The sequence below is a fragment of the Petaurus breviceps genome, unplaced genomic scaffold (assembly GCF_028583685.1).
Source record: "Petaurus breviceps papuanus isolate PSGF00001 unplaced genomic scaffold, PetGlider_PUasm1.0 181, whole genome shotgun sequence".
NCBI lineage: Eukaryota > Metazoa > Chordata > Mammalia > Diprotodontia > Petauridae > Petaurus > Petaurus breviceps.
Genome location: NW_027185784.1, coordinates 12,257,541 through 12,279,872, shown reverse-complemented (window position 1 = coordinate 12,279,872; position 22,332 = coordinate 12,257,541). Strand labels below are relative to the sequence as shown.

At 41.8% G+C, this 22,332-nt stretch overlaps 1 protein-coding gene across 1 annotated transcript in view; it reads right to left on the bottom strand.

The window, feature by feature from the left end:
* Positions 1 to 19,524, bottom strand: part of STRIP2 (striatin interacting protein 2) — an 82,005-nt gene extending 62,481 nt beyond the window's left edge. The window contains exons 1-5 of the mRNA XM_069087202.1: positions 19,283 to 19,524; positions 15,570 to 15,639; positions 11,367 to 11,441; positions 10,434 to 10,568; positions 661 to 781 (exon numbers count right to left, since the gene is read on the bottom strand). Coding sequence (XP_068943303.1) covers positions 661 to 781; positions 10,434 to 10,568; positions 11,367 to 11,441; positions 15,570 to 15,639; positions 19,283 to 19,426 — 545 coding nt within the window. The 5' untranslated portion in view covers positions 19,427 to 19,524. The remainder of the gene's footprint in view (positions 1 to 660; positions 782 to 10,433; positions 10,569 to 11,366; positions 11,442 to 15,569; positions 15,640 to 19,282) is intronic.
* Between the last annotated feature and the right edge of the window lie 2,808 nt (positions 19,525 to 22,332).

Genomic DNA, 22,332 nt, shown 5'->3' with positions numbered 1-22,332 from the left:
ACACACACACACACACACACACACACACACACACACACACACACACAGCAAAGAGATGATGAGGCTAATTCTGATTAAAGAAAACCCATAGCTATCAAGGGCAGATGAAATAATCAGAATCAGAATTGATCTTTTTCTAGCACTTTAAGGTTCCAGGGCCCTTTACATCTATTATTTCATTTGATCTCATTGATAGAAGAGAATATGAATTGTGGTTCTACCCATCATGTGTCTCCCACGGTACCCAGCACAATACTGGGCCTAGATCAGAGGTTCTTAACCTTTTTTGCATCATGGATCCCTTTGGAGGCTGGTGATATCAATGAATTCCTCCTCAGAATAACGATTTTAATTACAAAGAATTACAAGGAAAATCAAACAGTGAAAATAAAGATGCGATTTTTTTTCCCATCCAAATTCACAGACACACTCCACCCCCAAAGTCTATCCACAGACCTTGTGGGTCTCGGTTAGAGGATTCCCACTGTAGGTCAGCCCTGGTTATGGGTAGAACAGAACCCCAGAGGTCAACTGGTCTGTGTTCCAGAGGGCATAGGGGAAAAGCACCAGAGTGTTTTGGGTAGTGCCCTGCATCCCTCCCCACTGTGCCCAGAGCAGGGGAGCCTAGGCCTAAGGACGGCTTTCCCAGAAGCCTCTCACTCAGTCTCCATGTGCAGGAGCTCCAGGAAGGCAGTGAAAGTTCCCATCTGGTACAGCAGAAAGCTGTTATATCGGGACCAGTGCAGGATGTCAGCCTCTGTGTCACATTCACCAAAGGTGCCTGAGAGAAGGAAAAGTAGGATGTGTGAGAAATAATTCAGTGAGGACCCCTACTCTATTCTAATCAGTATCAATCAAGCTGATATGATTCCATTGGGGCAGTAATTATAAGCTCTGTATATCTGACCCCAGAACTACAGAGTCTAAGTTCACTTGCTTAATCACCTAGAGACCCTCCACACTTGTTTTTCCTCATCATGGTGGCCAAGCCCAGTGTGGTGGCGGTGACTCAATTACATGGAAAGTCCTCCAATTTATCTGTGTGCCTCCAGACCATTCTCTCTTGTCCAACATGGGCAGGGGACCATCTTGTGACCACTCAGTCAGTGGAGATGCCCCATGCTTCACCCAATCTGTGCCCTTCTGCTAATATGTCATTTTTGGCCCTCAAGAGCAAGGTCTATCAACCAATGAGATTCTGTACTTTGTCATGCCTCTTTTGCATATTTGGGTATCAAACTCTATAAACACAAGGTCCTGGAAGAAGGGGGCTCTGATCTGAGGTCCACTTCATTAGAGGAGAGCATATACCCTATTACAAAGTGCTCTCGGTTCAGAACTTTGCATGTCAGATAATTTTTACGCCCACGTTGATGGCACCCCAAGATGGGATGGTGATGCATGGACCTCAACCTCTTTAGGTTGGCCCCTGGAAGGCAGCCAAAAAGAAAGTGCACACCAAGTCAAATTTTCACTAATGCCTCCCCACAGACACCAGCCCTAGGAGTTTGGACTCCCTTCACAATTCTCTTCAAGATTTGTTGAGACTGCCTTGATTTACCCTAAATTCATTTTCTTTAAGACGGATCCCAATTGGGCTAAGAAGGACTGTTTGAATTTGTGACTAATCTGTCTAAATTTATAAGTTTTAGAGCACTCACATTCTATTTTTATAAAAATTATGTGGCTATAATTTTAACTTTTTATACACAGGCTACTGGGATTTTTTCCCCCCTAAGAAAATAAAGTTTTCTTAGTTTCCTTTTATTAAGACCTGGTAGATTCAGTAGCAAAATTGCTAGTTCCTCATTTTCAGCTAGCTAGTCAGCTAGCTAATTTTAAAACTTCCTGTTGGCAGGGTTAAAATAGATTTTTTTGCCTTTAAATTCTTTTAACAAGTAGTAATTAAATTATTTTTGTCATCAGTGGAGAAAGCTATTAAATTGGTTAAAGGGGAACTTTTGGTGCCTAACAGAAGGGTGAGGAACCCATCTCAAGGACCCTATGATCAGACACTGGATGGATAGGCCTCGGGGGAGTGATTCCCCACTCTGGCGCTCTGATAACACCTTGAGGGAACAATACTTAAGGCCAGACCTGATAGTTTTAGGGGGGAGATTCCCAACCTCAACAGTAAGTTGTCAAGGTTTGATGTGACCATCCTGGAAACAATCCCACCTTCTTCTTTTTGTAACTTGCTCAAGGCTATATGGCCAGTTATTTTTGTGTGGGTGCCGAGTATTGGCGGCCAGAACCGAACCCAGGTCTCCTGACTCTGGGGCTGCCGCTCTTATCCAACCTTCTTCTGACCTGAGAAAAAGGCTCATTTTGGTTTTACAGATATGAGGAAAGGAAAAGGTTATTTTCACTTACATTTGCTTAGGATTAAGTCAGTTATTGACAATGAAAGCTAAATTTTCAGAAATCCTAAAGGAAAGTAGATATAAATTTTGCTGAATATTCACTTTAAAAGGACCTGTGGGCCATAGTTGATTGGTCTTAGAATCCTAAAGGCTAAGTCCAGGAATTAAGAATTGGAAGTATTGGAAAATTTGCCAAAACAAATCCCTGAATAGCAGTGTTAGCTGTAGGAAAGATGCCCATGTAGGTGGAACTCTGGCAGGTAGAAGATTACCTCCCTCAATTCATAATCTAAGGGGTGGGAGGTCATCTCCAGCACCTTCATTTGGGGAACTTCTCAGATGGAATAAGTAAATACCTCAAAAATCTAGTCCAATTCTTTCAGGGGAAATTCCTTCTAAGAGTGGCACTCCTGGTCGGGAACACCCACAGGAGAGAGAAGAAATGCATCCTACAGGTTCCCAGTTGGAAGAGGAATAGACTCCCTATCAGGGGGAGACTAAAGAAAGACCTAGTAAGCTGTGTAAAGTTTGGTTTGAGAATACAAGAGATTGTTTTGGCCAAACATGGAACTTCTGATTACTTAGAAAGTTAGAGAATTTTATTGAACAATCTCCCAAAATCACCTTAGAACAAATGAACTACTGATATTGCTGCATTCTTCATCATTCTCAGTTTTTTTTTTCCTATGGTTATACTTTGACAAAAAATCTAGAGGAATGGAACTTTAACCAGCTCTTCTATCTATTGGGTACTGATATTAGGGACTAAATACAAAGTGCACTTTAAATGGGTGAACCCAATTGGCAAATTAAAGTAATTTGTACTGTTACTAAATTACATGTTTTATTGATAAGATTCTAAAAGCATTAACATAATAAGGAAATAAAAGAATCATTTTAGGCTGACAGCCACAAGATGGTCATAAGTTATAAACTTAAAGAGACAGGTGGCCCAGTGAATAGAGCACCTCCTGGAGTCAGGAGAGCCTGAGTTCAAATCCAGCCTCAGACACGACACACTTACTAGCTGTGTATGACCTTGGGCAAGTCACTTAACCCCGATTGCCTTGCCTTCCCCCCTCCAAAAAAAAAAAAAAGAGGAGACAGGTAAGATCTTGACTTCAAAATCTCCTAAAGAAAAACTTAGAAGTTCAGGCCTGATTTAATGTTGTGTCTTGTTATACATCCTGTGTGTGTCCATTTTGTAAATGATGAAACTAAGTTAAGGAATAGCGGGTTCTTTAGATAGAAAAGGAACTTATACAATTATAAAAATTTTTAAGAGAATGGGAAATAAGTGTCTGTATTATGCTATTCATGCTTTGTGCTAACTTGTAGCTAACAGGTGTTTTAATATGTTAAAAAAAAAAATAGATACAGGGACGGCTAGGTGGCACAGTAAATAGAGCACTGGCCTTGGAGTCAGGAGGACCCGAGTTCAAATCTGGCCTCAGACACTTATTAACACTTACTAGCTGTGTGACCCTGGGCAAGTCACTTAACCCCAATGGCTCTGCACTCCCCCCTCCAAAAAGCAAAAACAAAAAAAAAATAGATACAGAAATAAATTAAGTGCATGTACACCTAACAGAAGGTGCTCAAATTAAAAAAGATCAAATTAAAATGAGCATATGTCTTACTAAAGTATAAAATACTGAAATTTTGAGAGGGAAAAGCAAAACTTGAAAAGTTATTTAAAAAACAAAATGTACTTAATTTTGAGTGATTTGGAAGGAAATAAAGAAAAAGTTATACCCTGAGCCCTTCAGAAAAGTACAACCTCTAGTAGATAGTTTTCTAGTAGTGTAATTCTTGTTATATTCCTGTGCCATAGTTGGGCTTTGGCCGATCCCCTTGGGCACTGCCAAAATAGCTGGGTGAATTCCTTTCCAGCATAAAAGAAATTAACTTTAAGGAAATAGATGATTTCTTCTCCAAAGTCATTCCTGCTTACTGAAATCTTTGACACCCCACAATGAGGAACTTGTGCTGAGTGAATTGTTTTTGAGTCTATTTGCCTATCACTTAAAAAAACCTATGTGATTGTTAACTAATTCTAATTGCCCCAAAGTCTTCGAAGAAATTAGTATTATTTGTGCTTTGTAACCACTTAACCAAAAAGGGGGTTTACTAAAGGAATTAAGCAAGTAGAAGAAAAAAAAATAATGCTGCATAAGGAAATTAGAAAAATAAAGGATGAGTGAAAGGGTAAAGAAAGTTGGGGTCTGTTTGCACTGACAGTATAAATTCAGGGTTTGAAAGTAAAGCAGCTTGGAGTTTTGAAAAGAAGATTTCAGAGAGAGTCTTAATCCCACTGAAATAAAAAAGATTTAGGAATTTTTAAAAATAATGTCCTTTGATAATTGCTGCATGTCTTTCTTCCCCAATTAATGTAAGACTGCAAAATTAAGTTTCATAAAATGCATATTAATTGATTGATAGAGAAGGGATTATCTCTTTGCTCTGGTTTAAATAATCATACTAAGGGGTTAGTAATTTTGGCTCTTTGAGTAACTCAAAAGAACAAAGAAGCAGTAATGGGAAGTTGGAAGTGTCACTGTGAATTTTTTTGAATATAAGCCAACTAAAAATAATAAAACCTTATGTGAAATGAAGTTTAGTTATTACACCAGTCATTATAAATCAAAATTGATTGGGTTGAAAATATCGTAGTGGTAGTAAATTAGAGAATCTAATCAAGTCGTTGTATGTACAAAGGGGGTAATAAATATTTCCATCTATCTCCCAGGGTTATTGGGAGAAACACATAGTTGTGAAACACTTAACACAGTTCCTGGTTTGTATAAAGGATAAGCACTTTAGTGTTCAGACCTTGTAGGAATACAATTCAACAACATGCTATCCCATTTATAGGTACTTTTTCTAATTGGCATGGAGTATTAACAAAATAGAGTAACTATAGACTAAACATTTTAAAGTTATTACTAAAAACAGACAAGCAACTTAAAAAATATAGAAAAAGTCCAGCATATGGTAGGCAATACACATACTACAGGGTGTCCCTAAAGTCTGGACATGTAGGAAATCTCATTAACTATGCATATTTTCAAGAAATGAAATGAATGAAATTTTCAACAACATTTTATTAAATTTATTTATTTAGCATAGATGAGATTTCATAGGAAGATATAGGAGACACATAGGAAATCTCATTAATTAAATTAAATTAGTCTCATTGATATGGAAAATAGTCCCCAATAGCTAATGAAAGTTTTTATTTCATATGAAATTGTCATGGTTAAAATCCATATTAATTAAATAAAACATTGTTGAAAATTTCATTCATTTCATTTCTTGAAAATATGCATAGTTAATGAGATTTCTTATGTGTCCAGATTTTAGGGACACACTGTACTATGATTACTATGAAAATGCCAGGGATAATAAAGTAAATAACTTTCTATGAATTGCTAAGTTTGAAAGGTATTTAAATAAATTATTATTACCTGATTGGTGACGTTTTAAGTACAAGAAGGCTAAGAGAAGTTGTTAAACTTAATTTCTTTCTCTTCAATCTGAATAGTAACATTACAAAAACATCTGTTATAGGATTACTGGAGTATATTTTGTTTTTTTTTTTTAACTTAGAAAATAATAATAGTAAATGACTTACTGTTGGGAGAAAAGCATGGTAAAATCCTCTTAGGAGATCTTTGTGAGGTTGCTTGGGATGAGCCCTACTGTTGGGTGTGGGAAAACTCAGCAGCACTGCCCTTTGAGGAACTGGGGCTTCTCCCATCCAAAGTGGAGAAATGAAACTTTTGAATAGTAAAGTACATGTCATGTGGGATCATTTGGAAACTTATGAAAATTTTATCTTTTAATGCTTTTACTTTGAAGGAGCTATTCGTTGTATATGAACTTTTAAGTGGAAAAAGCAGTACAATGCAAAGCAGTTCTCTTGGGCTCCTACCCGGGTATACTTTTACAATTCATAAGGTAGGGGGCAGCTAGGTGGCGCAGTGAATAGAGCATGAGCGCTGGAGTCAGGAGGACCTGAGTTCAAATCCAGCCTCAGACACTTAACACAAAAACTAGCCATGTGACCTTGGGCAAGTCGCTTAACCCCAATTGCCCTCCAAAAAGCAAAAAAAAACCAACCAAACAAAAAAAACAATTCATAAGGTAGGTTAGTGTGGCATACAAGGGGTAACAGATTTAATTAAGTTAAAGTGAATTGCTCCAGACACCCCTCCAGTCACTTGTCCAACTTGGGTAGCTTTTAATCAGCTCACCTTTCAAGCTACATTCACTGGTGGCCATTTGCTAGCTTGAACCCCTCTTACAGAAAAAAAAGATTATTATTATGCCCAAGTCAGTCCTTGACCAAGGTTGAACTATTCCCTGATTCTAAAGCCACTGCTCCTTCTGATACCATAACTTTCAACAAGGAAATTGTTCCCAGATATAAACCAATTGTCTACATGGACTCTGGTGTATTCTAGAAATGGTGTGATGCTCTCCCCTTTAGTTTTATCTGCAGATGAAGCAGGGGGATAATAAGGGAAAAAAAGATGAAATTTGCAAATAGAAAACTCTAAAATGAAAATTTGAAGCTAATGTACAAGAAAAAATTATTTAGCCCTAAGCTGTAATTAGTGAAATTTTGCTATATGAAGAAATCTCTTGGCACTTTAATTTGCTGCTATTCTAAGTCTTGAATCCACGTGTAAGTGTCTGACCCTTCATAAGGCTGCTGGTTCATCATTCAAGGGAAATGCCATGTGCCCTTGAAATCTGAGGACTGCCATAGGTGGATGTCTGTCTCTGGGAAAGTTCAGAGAATGACCTTTCAAAGGTGAAGATAGGATTCCCTCATCTTTGTAAATAAGATGTGTTCCCACCCAGTTAATTCTGAATCTATGACATTCTATCATACATTTGACTGCCCATGATTCATACCTGAAATCCAACAGTATTAATGCCACTATATTCCTGCCTTTCTCCTTACATAACAGATTCCATTGATAACAAGTATAAAAGAAGATGAACCCTACTGGTGACTTTTGATTAAGTGTAACATATGCTAGTGAGGGATCATTTTGGATTGTCATTGGAATCACAAATAATAGAGACCATGAAGCCTTTCAATTGGTGAGTTAGTTTACAAGAGACTAGCCTATAACATTCTTTCACCATAATTTGATTAGTAGGAGATGTGACACAATTTTAAAAATTGGATTAAGAATTTTACATGTAAAAAAATGTTTGAAATGTTTATCTCATAATATAAAAGAGAGTCAAAGTTTCGTTTAACAATTCAGGCCCTTATGATGCAACAATCGAAATTTTCTGAAGTTTCAGGTGAATTGGGTATTCTTAATATTCCTTTATTTTTATTAAAATTCCTCTTATAGTTCTATTTTATATCCAGTTTGTATAATTACCTCTTAGCACCTGAGGAGCAGATCTAGAAGGAAGAAGCCCCTTCAAAGCTAACCTGAGAACATGGATTGTTTTTAGAAACATAAAATTAAATGCCTTGGACTTTCTTCAAAATTTTTTTTAATTTTTCAATTCTTATTTAAAATTGCCAATCGAAAAATGTAAATTCTCTGGTCTAGTGATGTTCATATTACCGCTATTAAGGTTTGAGCTAGTTCTCACTACCTGACCTAGTTATTGTCATAGAAAACTAGAACTGTATTAAGATCTTGTCAGAGATTTTTAGCAGAAAAGGGGATTTCTACAAGTGACCTGAACTGGAGAAGCAAATCCACCAGAAGCTGCTCTGAAGCCCCACTGACTCCAGTATTCCCAAGAGGAGAGCTCTCCAGAGGACCGCAGGACTGCATCAGAGGATGTTTCAGACATTAGAAGGTTACATGAAATGCAATGAGTAAGTGTGACTCCATCATCATCATCATCCTCCCATCAACAAATGGTTCCTAATCCATCTATTCCTGAGCCTGCAGTGACTGGAACCTCAAATCCTCCTTTTCAATCTCCTACTTTGGCTTTTGCTCCACCACTAACAACAATGATGATAATCCCTTTGTTTATAGATCTCAACCTTTTCCTTATTTCCCTCCACTCCATATGCTATAGCTGTCTAGATCTGTTTGTATTGTCTGCAGGGATGTGGCCTCTCATCACCACAATGGGAAGGCTTGTCATTGAAATTGTCTGAATCGTTTTCACAAATTCAAGAGATTTCCAGAACCTGTATGTAAGGCAGACAATGCTTGTGCTGCTGCCCTTGAACAAATGCCCTATGGTCCCCTAATTTTCCTATTTTGTAGGGCATGGTTTACTAAGAGGTACCAACTCTCATGCTTCTTGATTAGTAAGAGAGCCACCTCAGATATCTAGTATATTATGAGTTAATGTTTTTCAAATGGAACATAATCAATATAAGCAGTGCTCATTTCCCTCTTTACTAACGTCACCTTTGCACCTCAGTGAGGGGACTGCCCCTCTACTGGTTTTGCACTGCCTATGCCTCCTATGCATTTAGATTAGACTGGAGTCTCTCTGGATCAAAGCAGGGGAATGTGAGAAATAATTCAGTGAGGACCCCTACTCTATTCCAATCAGTATCAATCAAGTTGCTGTGATTCCATAGTAATTATAAGTTTTGTATATTTGGCCCCAGAGCTGTGAGGTGCAGAGTCTAAGTTCATTTGCTTAATCACAGGAAGCTACCTAAAGGCCCTCCACCCTTCTTTTTCCTTATCATGGTGGCCAAGCCCAGTGTGGTGGCGGTGACTCAATTACATGGAAAGTCTTCCAATTTACCTTTGTACCTCCAGACCATTCTCTCTTGTCCAACATGGGCAGGAGACCATCCTGTGATCACTTAGTGACCACTCATTCGGTGAAGATGCCCCATGCTTCACCCAATCTGTGCCCCTCCTGCTAATATGTCATTTTTTGGCCCTCAAGGTCTATCAACCAATGAAATTCTGTACCTCTTTTGCATATTTGGATATCAAACTCTATAAATACAAGGTCCTGGAAGAAGGAGGCATAACAGATCATTATAGGGGACCATGGACCCTTTAATGAACTGGTACTGGCTCAGAGCTTTGTCTCAGTCTCCTTTATTGTAGGTTGGTCAATTTTGATCCCCCCCGATGGAAAATCAGGTAGAGGTGCTAATACAAGGACTCATGCCTTCCCTGGCTTCTGATTCTCCTCATCCTAAGAGATTCCAGATTTCCCAAAATCTTACTGGGGGATGAGAAGGAAGAAGTAGGCCATGCTTCCTGCATCAGGCCCAAGCTCATTACCAATTAGCCTCCTACAAAGTCCTTCTCTCTTCAGTTCCTTGCTCCTTCCTAGCTTCCATACCCTGCCAGGAAAACTCATGTCCCCTCCAAATAGTTTAATGGATTCATGACCTCCACTCCCAACCAATGGTGCAGATTCTAAGCTGCCATGCCTTCTCATCCTATGCAACTCTTACTCATGTTTTTCCATAAAGGGTCCACATAATTTTCTTGTATGGGTAACCAAGACTCCAGTCATCTCTTCCATGATTAACCCCACCCAAGTCTAAGGACTCAGATTCCCCTCAACATTTTGCTCAATCAGACTGTATTAACTTCAAATCTCCTTGCCTTTCCCTTTTGTACATGTTTCTCTTCTATTGGACCATGCCTTATCCTACCCATCTTCCCCCATGTGGGTTTGACTATGGCTCTTGCCCACAGGGAGGGCTTGATTTTTGACTAGCTGAAGTGAAAGTCAGATGGTAGTTCCTTTCCCCACCAGGTAAACGGAAGAACAAAGTAAAGGCAGAGCTGCCTGGAGAGATAGAGGCAGAGGAACCTGTGACCTTGAGGCCACATGTGGCCTTCTAAGTCCTTGGGTGCAGCCTTTTGACTGAGTCCAAGTTTTACAGAACAAATCCTTTTATTAAGGGTATCAAGACCCTAGGCACTGGACCCAGGAGAGTTACACCCAGGCACCATTACCCCAGATCGTCTAGAAAGGCAAACAATAAAACAGCTGTGCCCAGTGGATGTCAATGCTCAACCTCCTTTGAAAACAACCCTGCAGCCCACATATATGCCACCTCCCCAGCCTTGTGGAAGGAACACTTACCCTGGGCCAGATAGAGGATAGCCCGGGCCACTTTCAGCCGTTGTTCCCTGTTAATCACCTCCAACTGGTCCAGAAGACGCATTATATAGGCTTTCTGTGAGGCCTCCTCCAGTTCTAGCCAGCCTCTGCCTTGTACTGGAAAGAAAGGAGGCCCCATGGCCAATGTGAGTCAAAACTGGCCTACTCCCAATATATCTTAACAGAATAGCTACTCTTGAGTCTCTCCCCACCATCTCTCTCAAGCTTCTCTAACTATCAAACCTTACTCCTTCTATGAAGAGGATCTTCATAGAATCAGTGGTCCAAAGCAGTCAATGACACAGGAGAGTATCAATGGTTTTCAAAACTGGGGGAGTTAAAAGAATTTTCAAGGGGTGGCTAAGTGGCACAGTGAATAGAGCACCGGCCTTAGAGTCAGGAGGACCTGAGTTCAAATCCAGCCTCAGACACTTAACACAAAAACTAGCCTTGTGACCTTGGGCAAGTCACTTAACCCCAATTGCCCTCCAAAAATTAAAAAAAATTTTTTTTCAAGCAGTCAGTTGTCTGGCTGCAGGAGATAATCCCCCCCAAGAGGGGAGAGAGAGAAGGAGGCTAAGAATACACAGGGAGGAGAATCTTTAACCTGGGTGTCCTTTTGCTGGAGCCCATCCCACCACCTCCTTTGGAACAGCAAGGTTTCAATTTTAATATTATAATAACAAAGGCACCTAAGCCAAGTATTCCCAATTTCTGGTCCATAGCCTCTTTCTGCCAATTCAACTATTGGAACTTCCTGGGATTCTGGAAGGGGAAGAGGGGGTTGTCATTATCTCTGGCCCTTTGTTAGAGCATACTAATGCACCACAGGAAGAATGAAGGTGTGTGCCACAGAGGACAGAGAGCTCCTGCTCCCTGGCCTTTCAGAGGAAGGGTCTCTCCGCACAAGAGCACCTTGTGTCCTGAAATCCTCTTCAAAGCAGTGCCGGTTGATAGGGAACTCTGGGTTCTCAGTGTAGCTGTACAGTTCTGTGGTGGAGAAAAAGGGGACAGATAGAGTCACTGACAGTTTAGTAGTGGGAGAGCTGAGGCTTCCAACACATTCCTGTGCCCAGCCCTGCCCAGATCCAGCTTCCACCCCTTCTGAGGAGAAAGTTAAAAATAACCACCCAGGTCCCCAGGCGATTAGACAGTCAGATCTGCACTCCTCCAGCCAGCTGGCTACTGCAAGAGATAGGGCAACCTAATTTGGGTTACAGAAACAGGAGGAAACAGAACAGCAGAGATTCAGTGGGAGAGCCGGGAAGGACCTTAGACACCACTGAGCTCAATCCCCTCACCTTCCAGATGAGGAAACTGAGGCCAGAGAAGAAAAATGAGTCACCCAAGGTCACTCTGCTTGCTAGTGGCAGAACCCAGGTCTCTGGGCTCCTAATCCAGAGTCCTTTTAGTTAGACCACTCTCTTGGGGTTTTAGTTTCTTGTGGCTTGTCCATTTTGACTGAAGTCAATCCCATCTCTACAGATTCTGAAACCCATATCATTTTCTAAAATCCAGAGCTGAGAACCAGAGTGTTGTTTAACACTCTCTCACACACACACACACACATCCCTAGAGAAAGAAATGAAGTATTTTGACCACCAAGAAGAGGATTTCAGAACAATTTTTTAAAAATTAAAAAGAGATAAAGAGAACAAAACCGACATTGAAAGATGCTGAGACTGATACTGAGGAAGAGAGAGCAGAGACGCTGAAGTTATGACAGGGAGAGACCACCAGTGTTTCCTTTTGGGGACCTATCTGTGAGAGAACTCAGGACCCCTTCTACCACCTCCAACACAGGCAAGCCAGCCTAGCTGAGGCAGCAAGGTTACCAGAGGGAGAGAAAAGAGGTAGCATGTGCTTTTGGCATACAGCAAATCACACCATCACCACTCCCAAGATCAATTTGTCAGTTAAAGGTAGACAGTTCTCCAAGGGTGGGGCCCAATCGGCCCCTCCTCTGAGGTCTAGTGGACTGCCTAACAGATAGACAACGACAATATCACATCATTTGGGCAATGGCTCCCTTTGTGAATTCAAATCTCCTGTTCAAATCTTACCACACAGCTGTGTGGCCCTGGGCAAGTCATTTAAGGAAATCAAGGCTCCAACAGGTTATCTAAGATAGGAGTACCTCTAATTCACAGGGTTGTCAGGATTGAATATGCAAATATATGTATGTACTTTGCAATCCTTAAATCACTATACAATTATTTTTATATAAATTACTTAAATATTTATATGTGAATTATTTGTATATAAATAGTAATTATTATGACTTTAGTCAAAGAATAGTAATTCCATGGGGCAGTGGATTAGAGCACTGGTCTTGGAGCCAAGAAGATCCAAGTTCCAATCTGGCCTCAAACACTAATTGTGTGACCCTGGCCAAGTCAGTGAACCCTTATTTGACTCATCTGAAAATGAGCTGGAGAAGGAAATGGCAAAACACTCAAGTACCTCTGCCAAGAAAAGAAAACCCCATGGACAAAAGTCCATGGAATCATATAGAGTCGGAAATGACTGGACAACAAAGTTAATTCCGCGTCTCAGCACAGAATGAAATCCAGGAAGCGAGATGCCCTAGAGGTCAGGGAGAGACTTAGAAATACCAAGAACAGAATATTCAAGATTTGTGGATCTAGGTTTCTCTTTTTTTTCTTTTTTGTTTTCTGCAAGACAATTGGGGTTAAGTGACTTGCCCAAGGTCACAAGGCTAGCTTTTGTGTTAAGTTTCTGAGGCTGGATTTGAACTTAGGTCCTCCTGACTCCAGGGCTGGTGCTCTACTCACTGCGCCACCTAGTCACCCCTGGATCTAGGTTTCTTGACCTTATTTAGGCTCCCAGCTGAAGTCATGGAGCAAGAAAAAAGCCCATGAAAGCTAGCCAGCATTCTATTGCAAACAGTCCAATGAATTCAACTTGAGCCCAGGAGTCAGGGCTCCTGACTACAGATAGGTTTGAGGATCCTGGAATGGTGAAGGACTCTCTCACTCACAAACCCAGTCCTTCAAGAGGAGGAAGAGATGGAAGGACTAAAGATCATCTCTATCTAGCACTCTCCTTTTATAAATCAGAAAATTCAAGTCTATACTAGCTGTGTGACCCTGGACAAGTCACTTAACCTTGATTGCCTCAAAAAAAAAAAAAAGAAGAAAAGAAAATCCAGGTCTAGAAATGAACAGGGACTCGGGCATGATCAGACAGCTTATAAGTAGCAGAGCTCAAGCTTGAACCCAATCTTCACGACTCTCTCTGAGTGTTAGTTTACCTAGCTGTCAGACAGAGGCAACACCTACATTGTCACAAAGAAAAGATAAAAGAATGTAGTACCTAGGAAATAAGGCAGAAATGAGAACGAGGCCCCTCAGAGTGTGTATGTGGTGGGGGGAGGAAGGAGGGATAGAGCTGACTTTGTTCTCTCTCTCCCTATCAATTCATCAAGACATTTTCCTCTACACTTATTCCTAAGAACTTCTCTAAAGATGTGTCTCTTCTGAGAGAAACGTGCCTCCAAGTATCACTTCCATGTGACAGAAAATTTAATTTTCACCTCATCTTTTTCCCAGGCATGAAGGGAGCTGCTTATTAATAACTGGCATTCATACCTCTGAACACTGAGGTCTTTAAATACTGAAGGGAGCACACTCAGTCTGAGCTAAAAAACAAACAGATAGAACCAGCCCAGCTCTGACAGATGAGTGGGCTTTGCTCAGCTACAGCTTAGGAATATCCCAGGATGGGGGTGTGGCATGGGGGGGGGGGGGAGAGTGGGGGGAGTGTACATGCACAGGCCACTGTCTTTGACAATCCAGGCTTCTTTGCCTGCATCCTGCAGGTTCACATAGCAAGCTTTATTTTCTTTAAATATCACCACATGATTTGAGGTAAAGGATTTAAGGGGAACAGAAAACATATGAGAAATGAGGTCTATATACTGTTTACAGCCCCAGACCTTAGAGGTTAATAATGGGGGAGGGAGAAGGGGTACAGAAATAAAAAAGAGGAAGAAGAAAAAAGAAGAGGGAGAGGAAGAAAAGTTGAGAGGAAGGAAAGGAGAGGGAGAAGGAAGGAAAGGGAAGAGAGAAAAAGAAAGGGAGAGAAAAAGAAGAGAAGATAAAGGGTGAAAGAATAAGGAAAGGAGGGAGAGAGTAAAGAAAAGAGGGGAAAAGGAAAGAAAGGAGAGAGAAAAAGGAAAGGTGAGAGGAAAGAAAGGAGGGAGAAAAAAGTAGAGAGAGAGAAAGGAAAGGCAAAAGAGAAGAAGGAAAGGAGGGAGGGAGGAGGGAAGAAGGAAAGGAGAGAAGGAGGAAAGGGGAAGATAAGGAAAAGAGGGAGAGAAGAAAGAAAGGAGAGAGGAAGGAAAAATAGGAGGGAAAGGGAAAGGAAGGAGAGGAGAGGGAAAGGAAAAAGGCAAAGGAGATAAAGGAACAAAGGAAGGGAGGAAGAGAAAAAGGACAGGAAGAAAAGGAAGGGGAAAGAGAAAAAAATAGTGAGAGAAAGAAGTTATGTAGAGGCAAAGGAGATTCCCAGGAAGAAGCTGAGCAGAGTCTGCTGCTCTTCCCTCTGGCTGCCATAACCCCTTGAGCATGCCTGTGCAGGGGCTATGCCCCACACCTAGAACGCTCTCTCTTATTCACTCCTGGGAGAAATCTTAGCTTCCTTCAAGACTTCCTTCAAGTACCGTTTTCTGCATTAGGCCTTTTCTGATATTCCTAACCCCAGCTGTGTGTCCTCTAAGAAATTATTTTATATTGACTTATCTCGCCCCTTACCTCCCCACCCAAAATGTAGGTTCTTTGTAAGTTCCCCAGTGCCTAGCACAGAACAGGTGCTTTTAAAATGCTGGCTGAATATATGAAATTAGGTGGTCAATAAATATTTGAGGAAGGGAAGAACCAATAGCAGTAGAAAGATAGAGCAAACAAATCAAGAGGAAAGGGAGGAGAGAGCTCTTCTTTCAGTGACAAACATCACAGTTCCTGGGTGCAGAGAGGGCTGAACTGAGAGGCTGAAGAGATCACAGATCTCTAGTGGTAGAAGGTGAACCAGAGAACCTCCCACCTCCTTCCTCCCTCTCTCCCCCAATCTCCCCAAAGCCACTGGCCCTGTACCTACCTGACAGCTCGGCCCCATGCTCATCAGCATCCCCATACTCAAACTCCAGGTTGGGACAGTCCACAGAGCCCTGAAATGGAGAAGCCTTGGTTGTAACAAAGCTTGCTTGGCTTCCTTTTCCCTCATTCCCTTCCCCACCTCTTAGGAGGAAAAGGCCAGAGTAAATCCAGAGAGAATCACACCTGGTCCTCCCACCTGGGAGGAGCTCAGACATTCACTTACTCTCACTAAGCAACCTCAAAGTTCAACAGAAAATGTCTATGGCTAATCTCAAAGACTGGTTGTACAGAAAGGGAAACTGAGGGCATGGGAAAACAGGAGCAGAAAGAAGAGCTGAGGGGTGGCCAGGTGGCACAGTGAGTAAGAGCGCCAGCCCCAGTGTCAGGAGACCCAGATCGGTTCCAGCCTCAGATACTTGGCACCCACACAAAATAATTGGCCGAGTAACCTTGAGCAAGTTACTTAACCCCAATTGCTTAAAAAAAAAAAAAAAGAGGAGCTGATGTGAAAATTATAGTTTATGTCCTTATATCTGTTCCAACTTACAACCAAAACTAGAAGAGAAAGAGTTCATCTGTAGGAAAATAAACAGGAACTTATAAAATAACTTGAACTTACATTTTCATTGATTATAAGGAACTCTGAGATGAGGAAACTCCCTTTAAAAATGCACTTTTAGTACCTCCTCAGCAATTTACCGACTTAGAGAGTTGCCTAGAGCACTGAAAGGTTAAGAAAAGGTGGAGCAGGAGAAGAGAATAGATGTTTATTAAGCACCTACTAAGTACATGCACTATGCTAAGAGTCTTACAAATACAATCTATTTTGATCTTTACATCAATCCTTTGAAGTAGGTGCTATAGTTATCCCCATTTTACAGTTGGGGAAACTGAGGCAAACAGAGGTCAAGTGACTTGCCCAGGGTCACAAAGCTCGAAAGTGGCTGAAGCTGAATTTTAACTCAGCTTCCTGACTCCAGGGCTAATACTCTATCCCCTGGACCACATATTTGCTTCTGCAAAGGCAACCTAGGTTAACAACCGCCCAAAGTTTAAAAAAAGTTGACAAAGAGCTATCTTGGTGAGTCAAAAAGCCTTGATTCTGTCAAAAACCGTGTGAGACCTTGGGCGAGTCATTCTCCTCTCCAGGCCTCAAGGACAGGATTTGTAAAATGAGGGGGTTGAACTGAATGAACAATCAGTGATTCTGTTAAATGCATGAGGGAAACTGATAAAAAAAAGAGCCTGCAGTGAAGCTGATCATAGAGAAATATTTTTGTAAAGTAATTAAGTCCCACATCCCAGACTTTTATCAGCAATATAATTGCTGTTTATTGGACGATCCTTCCAGCAATTAAAATGTCAAGCCAGCTACATGTCTGTCCTGTGTGACCAGATCATCAAAGGGCTTCAAGTTCTAAAGTCCACATTCCTATAAACTCATGCTGCTGTTACAGCAGACAGAATGGAGGAGAGAAATAATCAAATTATGTCCCTGCATAAGCAATGTTTCATCACATCATTGTGGGTATGGATATGAGAGGTGGTCAAATGACATCCTGCAGTGATGCAGACTCTCTCAATTACAATCAACATTTATTAAGCACCATTTTACAGTTGAGGAAACTGAGGCAAACAGAGGTCAAGTGATTTGCCCAGGATCACAAAGCTAGAAAGTGCCAGGCACTGGGGATACAAATAAGAAAAAGTCTTGGCCCTCAAGGAGCTTACAAGTTAGAGGAGAAGGACAAATGTGGGGGGCGGGGGGAGGACCAGAGGGTACATGGTACAGGGGCATCATATTCTTTGGCGTCCAAAGCTAAACAGAGCTGCTAAGGAATGTATCTCAGAATGCTTCTGGGGGACCGAATAAGGAAGAGCTAGTCTAATTTTGTCCCAGTGTACTTAGCAGCCTAAAAGACTACCTTTTCTTCTTAGATAAGGCAAGGAGAGATCTGAAGGTGAATTGTCATCATAACTGGCACCAAGACAGCCTGGTGATGGGGAACACATTGATAGGGAAAGGCAGCTTCCCCAGCTCGCAGAGAAGGTAGGGGAGAGCTGATTTTTTTAGGACAGCCTGTTGGCAGGAAATGAACACTGAGATGATCCCATTAGCAATGAGTTTCAGAGCAGGGAAAGCAGAAATGAAAAAAAATTAAGATGCAGCCCCAGGCAGACAGGGGCGCTAAGCTGATGCTCTCTGCAGGTAGGAGGAAGGGATCCTGCAGGAACCACACTGGTTGGTCAAAGCAAAGCTAACAGAGCCTTTTGCTGAAGAGGCCTGGGGTCACTGCCTCTTCAAAAAGCATAGTCTGATTAGCCAGCAGCAACCTGAAGAGTCCCCAACTCCAGGGCTCTGACTTGACACTCTCCTAGGAGCTTGCTACCAGCATGATTTTGGCCAAGTGCTTTTACCTCTTGGTCCTTTAGGCCCTATTCCCCTTCTCCCATAGCCACAAAGAGGAGGGGCATTCCTTAGCCTTAGGTTTACCATAAAGAGCCCTTAGGTCTACCTAGAAAAAGGATTAACAGTATAGGCTCTTCTAAGGGGCCATTTTTAGTGGAAAGGACTAGTCATTCAGGACCAGATAAAATCCATTAACCCCTGGGGGAAGGAAGCTTGATCTTTCTTTAGGAGCAGGGCTAAAGAAACAGTGAATTCAACTTCCCAGACCCAGCCTATTCCCTCTATTTAACTGAGAATTCTGTCTGAGGAGAGGTGAAAAAACCTGGTCAGCAAATACTCCTGCCAAATACTCTTAAAGGGCAAGACAGAATGGAGTAGTAACCCTTGTAAAGACCTTCAGGTGCTACCAAACTCTTGGTTCATTCATTCAACAAACGCCAACTGAATGCTTTTCTGTGTAAGGCGAATAAAGGTCTCTAGAATCAGAATTCTAGAGCTGGTAGGGATCAGATGTAGCTCAATGCTCGTCGTTTTACAATTGAGGAAACAGAATGAAGATTTGTCCAAGGTCACAAAGGAAAGAAGCAGCGGACCTGGGGTTTACACTCAGGTCACTTTTCTTTCTACCACACCACGTGGCACAGAGAACAAAACTAAGAAACAAGGAAGAGCCAAAATGGAGAAGGGTCAGGCAAGGCACCCCAGTCTATCCCTTCTCAGGTTCCTCTCTGGTCACACAAAGGGTCCCAGCTAAGATCCTTTAGAAAGGAGAAGTACAGGAGCAAATGTAAACCTCTCCGCCGCATTTATCCAGTCTACATTAGCCCTGCAGATCTTACCAGACGTCCTGGGGCTGAGGTAATATTGGCTGGGTCACAAGGAGCATAAGGGAAACTGAGGCCCCATTCCTGGCAAGAATGAGGAGGGAAGCCCGGGACTACATCAGCCTGAGGGTCAAGTGGCCTGGGTTAAACACCCAGCTTAATTAAGCAAGTATACCGGACTTGGACTCAGAGTCCTAGCTCTGCTCCTTACTCCAGTATGACTGTGGACAAGTCACTTAACCTTCCAGGGCCTTGGTTTCCTGATCTGTAAGATGAGAGGTTTAGATCATTTCCAAGGTGTCTTCATCCAGCTTCAGATCTTTTGGATTCCACTATCTACGGGGGAGGAATCAGGGCCTCCTCTCCTGTGGCCCTGCCGCGGTGCCCCCAGGCTCACCCTAACTTAGGGGCGGCTCTCTGCCCGCCCCTCGCTGCAGCACCCCCGATCTCTTCCCTTCCCCAGCACAAGACACTGCCCACCTCGGACTCCCTCCGCTGGTTCTTGAATATTTCCCGGCCCTTGGGCGACGCCTGCTTTCCCTTGCTGCCTCCTCCTCCTCCGCTGCCGCTACCGTTCCCAAGTGGGCTGCCAGCCCCGGGACCGACGCCGTTGGGGTCCTCCATGCAGCTCCCCGCGACTGCTCAGTCTGCTCTGCCAAGAGCTACCCGGGCAGCAGCACGCCCAGGGAAACCTTCCTCCCGAAACACACACCCTGGGACCCCCCCCCAGGCCCCGCCCCCCATTTCTATTGGCCAAGGCAACCAAATGGCAGCTCCACCTCCAGGTGCGATTGGTTGTCTGGATATTCGGGGCGGAGGTTGGGGCTCATTCAGTTTTTTGAGTTGTTGAGCCCCGGGCTAGGGTAAATTCTCTTTAGAATACCACCCAAAGTCTAGGCCTCCCTGCCCTGGGCCAGCCCTTCCCAGATTTCAGCCTCAGTTTTCCTAAACTGGAAATGGGAGGAATTGTAAGCTGCCATTTCCCTCCCCCACCCCAGCTGTAAATGATCTTTTCAAGTAAGGATCTTTCAGTGATTAACCCCAGGTGTCTCTTCCTCTCCTACATTGTACTGCAAAGAAGGACCTGAGGGAACATCTAGTACATCCTCTTTACAGATCAATAAATTGGGGTTCTGGGATGGGAAGCCCAAAGTCACACTGCTAATTAGCTTCCAAGCCATCTTTCCCTTCCCCTCCTCTCACCTATGCACTTGATCTCTAGAAAGAACTGAGACTGTTTAGCCTGGAGAAAAAAAGCCTTGGTGGGTCAGGATACTTATGTTCAAATAAAGGAGCTATGTGGAGGAAGGATGAGTGTAGGTTTGTTTAGCCCCAAAGTACCCCCACTGGGAGCAGAGGCAAATGTCAAGGAAATCTTGCTGACAATGAGAACTGTCCAAAAGTAGACTAGTTTGTGTCAATGGGTGGTGGGTTCCCGCTTTGGAAGTCTTCCAGCATAGGCTGAATGACCACTTGTCAGGTACATTATGGTGGAGATCCCTTCATTTATGGATTGTACTGGATGGCCACTGAGGTCTTTTCCAATTTTCAAATTCCTCAATACAAAGTAGATCTGCTATAGGACAGCTATTTATTTCTACCACAAAAGAAATACTTGAAACCCAGAAGACTCTTAAGTGCATATTGACTAATATTTAAAGCAAGATACAATAATTCATCACTCCTATTATATTCTCCCAGGAGGAGGATACTTAAAATATTAAAACATGAAACATTTTGTAGGACTGCTGAACAGACACTTTCACCTTGGATCTTCACTGACTTAAGGTCTATATCCTCTGGCAGGCTGGAGTGTGGCTTTTGTTCATCCTCCTGGCTGTGATCATTTTTCTCCTCCAAGATGTTATTGTTGAGATCACCTGCTGAGCAACTAGCATGTGGATCCAGGGGCTCCCAACTTCTGAAACTCATCATGAGCTTCTTGAGGAGGCTAAAAACACCAACCTCAGGATTGCTATCCGGTCACCTGCACTCAGAAAGAAACACAAAGCAGAAGAGGTAGCCAGAAGCTCACCTAGAGAAGCCATGTTTTATTAGAGAAAGAAATTCTGTTCTCAAGTTGTTGGGAATAATAGAGAAAGCTTAAAGAGTTTTGACATCCTTGAGAGACAGTAAGAGAGAGCAATAACAGAATTTTTCTCTTACTTGGAAGTCTACTAAGTAATTCCTCCTGTTCAGTGACCAATATTCTTTGTCCTTTCCCCTCAAATTCCATCATGGGGACCAAAGGCCCAGCCAGGAACCTCTGTTTGAAAATACAAAAATACAAATAGCTAGAGGCCAGGGCACATATTATCAGAAATGGCCCAATCATATGTATGGCTCAGTTCTATGGGAAATAGAGTAGATCAGGGCTGGGTTGCCCTGCTTACCTCTCTTATAGACACATTTTGTTTTGACACAAAAGAACATATCCAACAAAGATTCAAACAACCTTCTTTCTCCACAGTACATTTCCTGAAAATCATTAAACAGAACCTCCTGAGTGATTAGACTAATTACTAAGCCTAACTTTCTACCTTTATAGTTTGCTGATTATTAACAGAAGGATATATCCTTTAATTTTAATAGTTTAGTATTTTAATTGAGTTTTGTTGGCTTTTTGTGGTCTACATATTTTGGAGTATTTGAATATGTGTGTGTGTATGTATGTATACAAACATATGTTTATATATAGTTCCATTGTCTTCATTTTGTCTCACTTCATGCAAGTTTCCCACAATTTTTTGAAATCTCTAAATTCATTGTTCCTTCTAAAATAACAGTATTATCTATTGTTCAATTTATATAGCTGTTCCCAGGCTAAAACACTGGGGATATATTTTGCTTTTAGATTATCACAAATAATGCAACTATGAATATTTTTTAATATTTGGGTGAGGTTTTTATTTTTGCCTTAACATCTTTGGTTATAAACATACTAGTGGGATCTCTAGAACAGAGTATGAGTAATTTAATAATTTTTCTTGTATAATCCCAATAGTCTTTTAGAATAGTTGGGACAATTCACAACTCTATCAGCCCTGAATTAGCAAGTTTCCAGTCTTTCCCTAGCTCCTTTAAGGCTACTTTCTATAGGTCATCAACCTATTGAACCTATTCAGTACCAAAAACTTTTCAATCTTGCCTTGGTAGGTAGTGAATTTCCTTGAACTAGGCAGATTTAAGCAGAAGCTGTAAAGGAATTCTTGTAGAAAGAGAGTTGAGCTACGAGGTATTTAAGGTACCTTCCAACACAAAGATTCTCTAATTCTAATTCATAAATCACATAGATCAAAGGAAGTGTGTGGTGATTTTTGAAGGAGGGGTGGTCATGCCATTTTGCTTTGGGTAATTATATGTGAGAGTTTCTTGTCTATTTTTTTTAAGCTCTAACACTTCCTCCACCCCCATAACCCTTCTCTGCCAATCCCTCCCCATAAGTAATATGGTAAATAATGAAAGAATGAAAAAAAACTTATCAATATTTAGCATAGGCACTGTGCTAAAAATCTCTTGAAATACAAATG